At 36.1% G+C, this 12,939-nt stretch overlaps 1 protein-coding gene across 1 annotated transcript in view; it reads right to left on the bottom strand.

The window, feature by feature from the left end:
- Positions 1–12,209, bottom strand: part of LOC100893314 (alpha-2-macroglobulin-like protein 1) — a 38,327-nt gene extending 26,118 nt beyond the window's left edge. Inside the window, exons 1-11 of the mRNA XM_011677836.2 lie at positions 12,122–12,209; positions 8,881–9,058; positions 7,653–7,902; positions 7,088–7,277; positions 6,707–6,759; positions 5,575–5,773; positions 5,081–5,165; positions 4,418–4,538; positions 2,647–2,770; positions 1,555–1,664; positions 713–889 (exon numbers count right to left, since the gene is read on the bottom strand). Coding sequence (XP_011676138.2) covers positions 713–889; positions 1,555–1,664; positions 2,647–2,770; positions 4,418–4,538; positions 5,081–5,165; positions 5,575–5,773; positions 6,707–6,759; positions 7,088–7,277; positions 7,653–7,902; positions 8,881–9,020 — 1,449 coding nt within the window. The 5' untranslated portion in view covers positions 9,021–9,058; positions 12,122–12,209. The remainder of the gene's footprint in view (positions 1–712; positions 890–1,554; positions 1,665–2,646; positions 2,771–4,417; positions 4,539–5,080; positions 5,166–5,574; positions 5,774–6,706; positions 6,760–7,087; positions 7,278–7,652; positions 7,903–8,880; positions 9,059–12,121) is intronic.
- Between the last annotated feature and the right edge of the window lie 730 nt (positions 12,210–12,939).

Raw genomic sequence — 12,939 nt, 5'->3', positions numbered from 1 at the left:
TGAGTGCAAAATGCCGAGGTACGGTTACAAACGTGGGTTTCCATAAAGGAAACATATTTACACGGAGCAATGTGCACTATACCAATGTCATTGCCAGCTCCATCAAAGCCTGACCCTTCACCTCATTTTTTACACTATTCGAAGTGAGTTTCAAAATCGGGTTGCAGCCCGAAACAGTGATTTGTGGTAGAACTGGGTTCAGGCGAATATGGGATTATGAATCTGTGATTGTTCGATTCTTTATGGTATCACATGCGATATTCACTTTTTATTGGGTTAACTTGTTTTTCTATCATGGGTAAGTGCAAGAATGCAAGGATATAGGTCATTTAAATATGATTTCTTTTTTTTTCTCGTGAATTCTACCTTACCCGTATTATAAGTAAAGAAAAGTCCTTTCACCATGACAGCTTAAATATCCCTTCCTTAATAGTGACAAGTAGAATACGACCTTATCTTTCGTTCGAAAATCTTATAAGGATGTACACGTACAAAAGTAACATATGACAATAACAACACACGCAGTAACTAACAAGGTTTGACAGCTTTCTTAAATAAATGCAATGATCTCGGGTTTCTGATTTCAGGAGGCAGAGAGTTGTGTATGTTCCTATGTGCCTCATAAAAGAACAAATAAGAGCCACCTGATTTATTTCAAAACAAATGTTGGTTTGACTTGTGGGCTAAAAAGAAGTAAGATTCGCCATCTTACATTGCAACTGAGAGAGTTTCCACTATCGAATCCTTCGTAGATTCCCTGAAGTGGTAAAGTGAACACAGCGAATCCTTGGTCATTAGAAGTGGCTTCTACAGGGGAATCCAAAGCATTGCATCGCACGATAATGCTCTCACCAGGCTTTGGGGCTCCATCGGGATTAGTCACCTCGACCTGATAGAAACGCAGAGTAGAATGGAATACAGTAGGTATGGTAAGGGTGATCAGCTAACATCTCTTTTGTTTCCTTCTTTGTGGAACTGCTAATTCCCATAACGAATTAAAATAGAATATGGTACACGAATCACATAGACGAGGCCGCTTGCCTGGGCTAATCATGGACTCATGTCTCATTCCAGGTTGCAAAACATATTGGAAGATGGATAAAGAAACACAATAAATTATTTTGATCTTTGTCCTGTGTCTTTATATTTTCTTTGCTTTCCTTGCATTGTATTTAAACAGAATTACAATAGACAAACTGACATAACCCACTTATTAAAATATTTCATATTCATTTATGTATGACAATGTCATAACATATTTGGTATCAAAATTATGAAAGAGGATGAATTGGAAAGTTGACATGAATAATAAGACTCTATCAGGAATGATATTTCTTTCTATTAATTGATGGAATATTCGAGTTTCCTTTTTAAATAGTAATACACAATACTTATTAATAAATATAAACAATATATATATATGTAAATGCAGAATTTCGAGTAGCCTTTTTATTTGAAATATTTGCCGGCAGAAGATAATAATTATGGGTAATTATGGGGTGTCACCCCTAAATTGTAACAAAATTGTTCGTTGAGCAATGATCTTGAACATACCGCTCCAAAGTATGGTAGTGCAGGCTTGAAGAAATTGTTTTTGTTTATAGCCCTCATGGTTAGTGTATATGAGCTCATACGGGACGTAGATTTATCAGTCAGCGTTTCACCTTCAAAGACAAAACACAACTTTAACTCAATATAACAGAAAGAACGATGGGCATTATCATCATATTTTTTTTTTTGGGGGGGGGGCGCTAAAGGAGGTTAGAAAGAATGTTCCTTCCCGTCCCCCCCCCCCCCAAAAAAAAGTGCTCTAAAGGAGGCCCCCCCCCCAAAAAAAAAAAAAAAAAAAAAAAAAAATTGGTCCTTCCCCCCCCCCCCCCCCCCCTAAAGCCACTGATTCAGAATAAACTATCTGACGACGTAATTTTCCAATTTCAGGAGCCCCAAAACAATCAAAACAACAACAACTTGCGGGATCATCGGATGACGGCTTGTCCTTACACAAGTTGTGTACAAAACAAATTAATGGAAAAGCTCACAAGTCATTTTGGAAATTTAATCGGATGCAATCCAACTCCTATATAGGCTTAATGCATTATTTTGTATACAAATTTCCTTATTCCATTGTGTTTTAGATTCTCCCCTCTAAATTACGTCTTTCTCTACTGCTACGTTTTTTTCATTTTACAATACTTATATTTCCAGGAACCTATGATATACAAGCACTGCTTTTTAATAGGTTTCTTATATTCTTCTTAATCTATTATATGAATTGAGAATCTATTATATGAATTGAGAATCATTGAGACTGCTCATTTATACTACATGTATTGTATAATTTGTTTTGATTTGAATGTATGTCTATTTTTCTGTAAAATGTGGAACAATAAAAACTTGGAAAAAACTTGAAACTTTAAACTTTTACCACAGCCACTAAATTGCCCGGGCCTCATTCATCAGAGATGTAGGGCTGATGTTGTGATTACACTTGTGTGTTGGTTAGGGTGCGGGTTATGAGTGAGGCTATGTACAGTTTCAATACTTTTTCTTTGAAACTAGAGTTAAAGTTAGGAATTAAGTTAATATAGGGTAAAGACCAGCGATCAATTGTCGTAAGAGCATGTGTCGTACGCCAATCATCCGTACCTGTAGCCGTTTCGGTAAACCTGGCGGATACTTGCAGATTTCCATAGATATAGAACTTTCTCGATGTGAGCTCTAAGCGTGTGAGATTAACATTGATAACAGCACAACCATCGGCGTCAGTACTCTAATAAAAACAAAATAGAAAACAACAACAAATTAAAGAGTAACCTACGTGATAATTAAAACAACATAACCAAGTTTATAAACAGATATATATGATTAAAATATTCGGATAATGCTTAACTATGAATTATCAAGAGAAAAAAAAGACATATTTGGAAAAATGCATGTAGTGACCAAATGTCACGATTTTTAACTTTTGTTGAGATTGTATCTTATTTGTTCATGTGTAATAACGTTTACAAGTTTTATGCATTGATTTGAACATGTTCGTTATGTATTGCTTTGCCATTTTTTAAATGGCGATCCCTCGCGTGACATTTTTCCGCTCCACATGTCTGGCTTTGCAGACATGTTCAAATCTGTTCTGGCTGGTATATTAATATATTTGTTTGTGACGTAGATATTCCATTGTTACGTACAGCGCGTATGCTAGTATGTTAATAATATACGCGTATTTCAAATTATTTTCAACCAATCACGCTTCTGGCTCTTCAATTGCCGTCATCCGTTGTGTTGTGTTGACTCTTCGATCATTATCATCGTCATTACCATGATTGCCATCATCTTCTAATCATTGTCATCGACAACCTAACTGAATTCGTCTATTGACTGTTTCATCAACATTGTCACTGACATCATCAACAACAACATCATCGCACTCATCATCATCGCTGTCATCATGGTCTGCCTCATTAACATCGCCATCATTGTCACCATTATTTTTGCCCCCATTTCGCCGTCGTACGTCTGCAACATGATTCTTGACTTCGCCGTGAATGCTGTTTTGGTTTGATGTATTTATTTTTGAATCTTTGCAGAATTATTTGATGTGCGCTTTTGCGCTTGATTTTTGCTGATTAATTATTGTTGTGTTTGTATGATTGTATATTATTTGATCGTGACGGTGATTAACCTCGGGGTGAGTTTTTTACTCCTTTGTATAACTTGTAATCCTATTAATTATTGTATTGCTTTTTGCAATATACAGGAGACTAAATGTTATTTTTGTGATAATTATAGACGTCTAGGAGAGTGATCCGCTCCATTTGCTATTTGTATATTGAGTGTATTTTGTGTATGCCGAAACGATTATATAAACCAGATTATTTGTTTGTATTGTTTCGTTTTAAATCGTTGATATTTAATTATATATTTATGTTGTTTGATGGTGTTTTTATTCGAAACTGGAGTTGTGATAACCTTTAGCCCCCCAGCTTCTCTCAAATGCTTGCATAGAGCTAGTTGTCAACCTTTTGACTATAAAGTCCAAATTGTTTTGAGTATTACTATAAAATATCATTCACAACAGGATGATCCCGAATGTGCATGGCTTCTGCCATTGCACAGTTGTTTGCGTAATTTCCTTTCGAAATATATTATTATTACAAAACAGACAACGGTAGGAAATATTTTCATACTAAATTTGAATAGAAAAAAAAAGTATTTATTGTTAGCAAACGTCTAAAAGAGGACTGAAATTTGAGATGTCCTCTTTTACACAGACTGTAAACATATAAACCCATAGCAAATACGGGCTAATTTCACGAGTGTGGGGTTTTGATTTGAAATTTGAAATTTTAAATCTGATGGTTCTACACGGATTAGTGATTAATAACGAGAAGAGGAAATAAATCACATAAAAACGTACCGGTATGGCGAACGGCAGAACCTCTCTAGAAGACCGAGTTCTAGTCCTGTAGTCGTATCGCCCCCCGTCAGCAGTGATATTTGCTTGCACAGATCCTTGAACGGGTTTACCATAGGTGTAACTGCCCAATGATTAAAAAAGAGCAAAGATTGTCAAAAGCTACTCTGACATGGCAGTTATAATGCACTCGAATTGCGACAGGTGGAGCTGCAGATAGCTAAAAAATTTAAGACAATGTGCGGAATATCCTCCCCGGCTACAGCCCACGAAACCGACAGCCCACGAAACCGACAGCCCACGAGACAGACATGGTCGGTCTCGCAACATCTGTGAAAAAATAGTCAGAACCCCATGAAACCAACGGCCTAAAAGATCGAGAGGCTACGGCAACGATATGCCTGTCAACTTTTGTTAGGGTTCACTAGACATTGTCGGTTTCGTGGACCGTCTGTCCGTTGCCTAATGTCGGCCTAATGTGATGTCTCGTCTTCCGCCAGATCATGGCGAATCTTGATGTCTGATACCTACACTAAAACACTCACGGCCTATTTAGTTTGTATGACATATATATATATATATATATATATATATATATAAAACTTGATACAGACATGATAAAAGTAACAATATGAGTCCATTGTGATTTTTACAAGTTTCACTTACGTTCCACAAACCTTGACTGTGCAAGTAGGATCGGTGATGAGAATGTACGGAGGTGTTATAACTTCAACCTCAAACCTTGGAAGAACTGTTATGGGAGAAGATAAATCAACATCGCTTGAATCAGTGCTTGGTTATTGTCTTCTTTTCGTGATATTATTATAACTGGATAGAATGAAGGGGAAGTGTATAACGGAAAATACACAAACGTGCAGCCTCCCAAACACGTAGTGTTACGGAATTTTATTCGAATGCCGACTACCCGACTTCGCCAGAGACGTCAATTTTATTTGACACAAGTGTGCGTCAATAACTTGTCGTGTCATTGACGCACCATGTGGGGGTGACATTGTAGACACAGCGATTGTAAATGAACAATGTAAACATCGTTTTGAATTATTGACGTATGGGCTAACTACAGGTTTAAATAGAAAGGGACAGGTGGTGACGTTTCTGGGTATACAACTATGTCACGGAATAAAGTAGACACTACTCACCGTACTCTTCAACAGTAAATGTCTGCGTTACTGATTCGGTGCCTCGCAAGACCTTGATGTAGTAAGTCAGTTTCGTGATCCCGTCCGGGAGCTCGTCCGGGAGTTCGTGCTCGAGTTCAATCAGCCCTTCCTCACCCTTGACGTCCGTCCACTGGTTGACGCGCTGGCGAGACTGACTCTCCACTATAACAGAATCGAACTATGGGGAAATGGATTATCATTTATTACATTACGGTAATCAAAGTTATTTGTATTTTGACCGGGTACAATAGTGAAGGTAATCATTATTGAACTTAAGCTAACGCCTTATGCAAACAAGGCGTCATTTTTACTTGCGTTAATTAGCCTCTCCTTCAAATTTACGGTTGACGGTATTCTTTACCTGACTGCTGTTAAAATCATTTGAATGATATCAAGTATGCAACAAAAAGATCAACGGATTTAAGTCCTCTCTGAAAGACTTTCAAGTAAAAGGACCATTGGTCTGCTTACTGAGCCTTCTCTTGTCTACTCGAACCAATATTCCAAATTCAACTAGACATTATAGTCCTGTATTTTAAACTATCAATATCAGAATAGATTTGAATTATAACATGATTTTTTTCTAGTACGTAAATAAATTCTGAAATATGAGGTTGAGTTCTGGGCCCAGTCTTATTAAGATTTGCGATTGATTTCGATCAATCGCTAATTCTCTAATCGGTCATAAGTATGCAGTCCCCTATCTTTTATGTTTATAGCTGCAATGTATATAAATCGCACATTAGTTGTTATTAATCGCATCTGTTTATTAGGCAGGGCCCCGTCAAGCGATTACAGCGTAAAATGAATTGGAAGTCATTTGAAAAGGCTAATTTTGTGCAGTACATAAAAATTGGCGCATACTTTAAGGCTTGGGAATTATCAACATAATCAAAATGACATGAAAGTGACCCAATTTTGTTGAAAGTAATGACTGTGCAGTGCACACAATAATGTGTAGGTTTATATGCGGCTGGCATAGAGGTCCTCTACGATATGGAATATGGAGGGATTTTCCAAACTATCATAAATAGAATGGAAAATATTTTATTTTCTGACTTTTGCCCGACTCAACTTTATCTTCATGGTGAACACTTTGATTAATACTTACTGGTTCTGTGACGGTTTTCAGTTCACTGTTCAATGTCAGAGCACGGAATCTCACTGGGAAAACAAGAATATCATACAAAATGCATGCCTGCTCAATAGAATTAAAGAACAATCATACACAAAACAAACGTGGATATTGATTTTTGTTTTGTCATTGTCATGCATGAATGAATATGAAATATTTTAATAATAATATGAAAGAATAATTATGAAGGAATTTGTAAAATTACAAAGTTCTTTATTAGTTCCATGATAACCCTATTAACACCAATATAGATTAATCTTGTACGGGAAACAGTATAATCTATTCCATAACAAATACAATGTGGCACGTGGAGATAACTTGTGTGGCAACGGGTTAATCTTATGATTAGACACTTACCTGTCTGACCGGGTTGGTAAATGGGTTTGTCAGTCTGGACGTAAGTTTTCGACCCGCCTTGGGCCTGGATCCTCACGAATCTCTCTTTCGTGACTTCATATCCGTCCTCGTTCAAGTCTTCGGCTCCCTTTCGTCGCAGTTGAAGACGAACTTTCTGTCTTTGATTGGATCCCGACTCGATCGTTGGTACCTGAAAAGAGTAGGCATCGACTTATAACTTGTTTATCATGGTCGCAAAGACTGTCATGGAATCAACTTTGATATTAAAGCGTCATTTCAAAACCCTATAATTATTTCCCCTATATAAATGATCACATTGTGTAATAATATATTTTGTTATGTTCGCGCATTTCAATTCATGCAATAGGTGACTTGATTTTGATTTTTCAATCATGTTGTATACAACTGATGAAACAAGGAATCTTTTGCACGCCTTCCCATTCAATCGACGTTTATTTTACAGGCAAGCATGAATTGCGTTTAGTTACTAACATAACGACGGACACCTTTCAAAGTGTTCTTCGAATTGATATATTGTTACTCAAAAAGACAATCTATGACTTACATCAAATTCGAAACAGTTCTCTCCTTGTTTAGCCTCCTGTTCTCCAGGACTCCAGTATTCTTCGTATTGACCTGCATTTATCTTCTGGAGAGACACCCGGTAGTCCAGGAGACCGTCGCTCTTGGTTACCAGGAGACATATCCTCTCTTTGGTTTGCACGTAGAAGAGTTTAGGGATTAGGAAGAGGTAGGAGATTTCCTTGTTGAAATCCTCTTCTCGGAGTTCCTCAGGGCTTAGTGGTAGTGCTGGACTGTACATCGCAAATAAATGAGATGAAGAATTATTTCACCCATTCACCTGTCCACCTTTAACACTTTCATTTCACTGTAAGGTGGAGCATGACGTTTGCTTTAATAACTTCGTATGGGGTACACATTTGTTAGACTAAATTATGTTCTGGTATCCGCTTTGTTTCTAAATATTCTTTCAAAGCATATAATTACTTTTGTCATGTTTATATTGCATCAACATGTGATTGTTATAATCATAAGTGGACTAAAATATAGCAAACGATTTACTGCACTTGGCCTTTGTAAAAAAAATTATCCTCGACACTTTCATATCCACCCTTTTCGCTCGACTGGCTTCAAACATCTTTAATGCTACCTAAAGTCAGCTTGGTCATGCTGGAAGTGCGGCTCAAGCAAGTTTGCAGGTAAGACGAATATGAATCTTGAGGCTAACATTTTGTTGATAGAAAATGAAATATGCCAGAAGATTATGTGTTAATCAATTCTGTTTTTGTTATTTTGTTCTTTGCAGTTTTTTCTGGGAAATTGTCATATTGCCTCTTTTAATTTACCCCCAACTTGTCCGAAAGACTAAAAGTGAAAAACACAAAATGGAACTCCTTTTCTACTTGTCTATACATAAATCTAATGTAAAATTACATAGTATAACCGTGAACATGAAACGAAATATGAATGTAAACAATCGACCCTTAATGCAAGTTCGTTAAATAGATTACTCTTTTAGAAAAAGAAAAAGAAAATCCTTGTTATTATATGCTTTAAAAGATTAATGGTAGACTCATGTTATAATATGATTGTAAAGTTTCTAAATGAATATATCGCAAGGACTTTCGAAAAATCAACTTAGATCGGATAACGCAATACACCATTGTAATCTTCGTTCCTTCAAAAGAAGATGGGCAGGGCAATTATGAATTAAAGTTGATTTTTCGAATGTCTGTTGAAATTGGTGTTACTATATTTTCTTAAAGCCTTACGTTGTAGTCGGTTCGGGTAGTTGTGTAACTTCTTCGGCAATTGGAGGTAAAGTGAGAGCCACCCGCAGTTCATCTCCATCTTCCTGTCCTCTCACCATCACTGCGATAGTGAAGATGAGAAGACTTACGATAAGCCTCATCGTGGTGGTAGTCGTGATCGAGTAAACGTGAACCCTCTCTATGATATCAACAGATATAAAACAAAAAATAAGATGAAAAAGGTGAAAAGGACGAAGGGCGTATTTTTGCTACAACTCTAGCATTACCTCATTTGTAACAACTCGTTATAATTTATTCACCATTTCTATATCCACCAAACCTTAATAGGGGTGCCATTTTGATAGGGGTGTCTTGATCAAGATCTGCCGACATTTTTGCATTGATATCTACTAAATATGTTTCGGGGAAGGGGCATATTGTTTTGCTTCTGTCTTTTTCTTTCTTTCCATATTTCTATTTCTTTCTTTTTTCTTGTTTGCATTATCCCATTTGTTATCATTATTCAAGTATTTGGGGCCGCCTCGGGGGGGGGGGGGTGAACAGTATCACACTATTCATAGTACGATCGATGAACGGCCTCTCTCCAAGTTTGAAGCCCATGAAGAAACAACAATCAAGAGAAGTTGCATATGAAGGCTTATAGCATAATAGGCAGTTCTGGGTAATATGCGTTCCGCCCCGCCCATGTCCGTAGAGGATTCTGCCCGTATTAATTGGTGTATGGATACGCCATTGAAGGAAGATGCATTAACACTTTAAATTGAAGGAACAAATCTCGTTTTCTTTTTGTACCTTCACGTTAAAAATAATGTTTTGAAACACCTTTCAAGAATGCACTAATGGCCTGCAGTGGTAAGTCTGTATATTGGTATAGATATATGTAGAGAAGAAGCTTGAACACAAATTTCACAAAAGCAATCCAAATTTGTTTTGCTCTCCCTCTTTTCCCCTATCTCATCTTTCAAAAACAATTCCGAGTAAACAGGAAAGGTTCATTGATCAGCTACAAAAGCTTTATTGTCTAAAAATCGATATTTCAAATCAACACCTGGAATAATATTGCACGAATGCCTTCAGAATTTCAAGCTTTGTTTTGTTAATGCCACGTAACGGGTCGGGGATTCGTATTTTAATACATTATGACCCATAACCTACTAAAATCATTCTTCATATAATCTAGTATGATTATTTCAAAAACTAACAATAAAAGGGTAAAAAATAGTATAGTAATAATTGCTGATTTTATTTGATGTAATAATTAATTCATAGCCTTTATATTCGATTCTAAGAAGAACCACCACATATCAAGCCCGCTTCGGATCCCTGATCCCAGGGATTCTCACCCCTAAAAGATAATAACGTTTTCTTATACATTTAACCCGGAGCGGGAGAAGATCACAAAATTGTATAAAGGGGTGGTGGCATCAATTCCATCCAATTTAAGACACAATGAATCAGGCCAAAATTGTTGTGTTTTACAGGTACGCCAGTTTGGTTTGAAAGCGGTCACTCCCTTGCCCCCAAAGACAATGCACAACACAGAGAGTTATCTCTACGTCAGAAAGTTTTGTGATTTGAGCAAGAAGTTTTAAGAGATGGAGTCCTATCTAGCTCATTCCCTTTGTACCATCTTCGACATATGCTGCCAGGAGAAAATATGTCAGGCATGTGTTTAACTGGATCTTCCTTGTAGATACGTAGACAAAAGATTCCTGCGTAGCTACGAACTAACGTGCCCCCTTCAAAGGGAAATATGCTTTTGTAATGATAATTACTTTTCGCTACCACTCGTCTGATAATACGAGCAGTACACAGTGTTAACCTTTACAGGAGACAAGCAAAAGGAAATGGAGCAAAATTTTCTAAAATATTAATCATTATATTAAAAGCACTAATCTGACATATGACATCATAAATAACTGAACATGAACAAATTCACTCTGTATTTTCGCGAGCCGCAAGTAATCGGAAAAGTGTCAAATTGTAGGTTTTAGGACTGTGAATTTTTACTTTAAAAAAAAAAATTAAAGCTGCTATTATATATACAATGTCAGCAAATTTCTTGACACAATTAGGCTTTTGTATTCATATTTTATTATCTGTTCCATTTTCCCCTTGTTAGTTCAAATAAAAAGTGAAATATTAAGGATATTTCTTTGTGACAAAAATCACTACTCAAGCTTTCCAATGATATTGGCGGCTTCGAACCTCGGACATCTAAGGTAACAGCCCACCAGTAGATTCTATTGTGCAACCGTAGAAAACGACAGCTGCTTGGAATAATTTGTTGCCAGTTGGGTCTCTATCTCTTAAAACTCCTTGATTTGAGTGTCACTGGAGGATTATTATCAAACGGGTGCGCATTTTTTTCAGGGGGAAGAGGGTTTCTCTTTTATTCTCCCGTCTGTGACCCTGCCTCCTCTTCTGAAGTGCAATTTTGATATTATTCCATGTTTTCAGGCTAAATCACTTATTTGTATATGGCAAATGATACATCAAAGAAAATCCATCAACCAATTGACGATTTTCATTCCGCACTTCTTCTTTAATCATTTTTATATAAAAAATACGAGATATTCCTTATCATTATTGTCTGTTTTAATTGTTTAATTGCATCTTGAAATTGATTAACTTTTGTTTCCTAGCACGGTTCTTACCATGTGCGTAATAAAGAGCATGTGTTACTTAATTTCAAATACAATAAGCTTACAAATACCTTTGGGAACAAAGTAAAATAAAGATGAGGCATGATGTACAGCTTTTATATGATCCTTTGTTTGGGTTATTTCGGAAATGTGAGATACGTGAAAAAGCTACATTTCGATTAAGAATACAATGTTAAAAGTAAAACGTCCATGAAATACACGATTGTTTCGAAATTCCAAAATGCCCGAAACCTATTAGTGTACAGTTATAACAATTTTCCCTTTTTTTACGTATGAACTCGCTGAGCGCGTTTTATTTCATTCATTACATTTATTCATTTTATGTATTTCCATAATATCAGCAAATGAAATTCATAAAGCTTTTTGTTCTTACAAGACAATACATGACAAGATAAGCAAAACAACACAAGAAGAAAATGGGACATTTGAAGCAAGGTATTTGAAATTATATCCATTGATAAATAATGAACATTACGGTTATTGAATCAACAGGCGTTCTTACATTTTGCTAAACTCTTGGATTGCGCCACAAATAAGTCTTAGATCAAATAAGATATTAACAAAGTGATGCCTACCTTACTGATGATTATAGCCCAATCTGGAATGCAGACTCGGAAGAAACAAAATTCTTGTCCGACCCGATCGAGAACCAGAATCAGTTATGCCACGCGAACAACTAGGCTCAGTTTATCTGTGAAAAGTATGCAGATTTTGCCGATCAAAACAAGGTCATATCGTTGTCATCATTTCGGTCCCCTCCTCAAAATCGATATAATCCTCACTTAGCAGTTTTAACACTTTGAAGTCTGATCTGATGTCTGTATTGGAATTGGCGTTTGTTGTGCTGGTGAATAGCGTCATATCAAATATTTAATTTGATATCAACTTTTTTGCGTGGACATTCTTGGCATATAATCGAAATCACTCATATTTGTATATTAAAATGATCAATTATCTTCTAAGCCATCATCATCATAATTATCAATGCCATCATGATCATCATGATGACAATAACAATTTATTAATACAAATTTGATTTAAACAAATGATATCCCTAATTTCTTTCTTAACTGAGCCTAAGTAGTTTCAGTACTTTGTTTATGAACTCTCAAAAGTATATGTTTTCTTTTTTCAAAGTTGAATACATACCGAAATATACTAATAGTAACATTTCATCGGATTTAAAAACGTATTACCGTCTATACTATAATGTAACATTAAGATATTATAAATATGCAACAACGTTTTCTTGAACGAAATAGCAAAGCAAGAGAAAATAAACAAACCATTCATCCATTACGAGGAATTACTTTGTACATATGTTTTACACGTTCTTACTTATTCTCTATTGCTGTTAAGAATTTAGGTTCATACTATTATTTTTTTTTCCTTC

This window comes from Strongylocentrotus purpuratus, unplaced genomic scaffold (assembly GCF_000002235.5).
Source record: "Strongylocentrotus purpuratus isolate Spur 01 unplaced genomic scaffold, Spur_5.0 spur5_scaffold_9, whole genome shotgun sequence".
NCBI classification, from domain to species: domain Eukaryota; kingdom Metazoa; phylum Echinodermata; class Echinoidea; order Camarodonta; family Strongylocentrotidae; genus Strongylocentrotus; species Strongylocentrotus purpuratus.
Note: the sequence above shows the minus strand (reverse complement) of the source record. Positions and strands in the feature narration are given on the sequence as shown.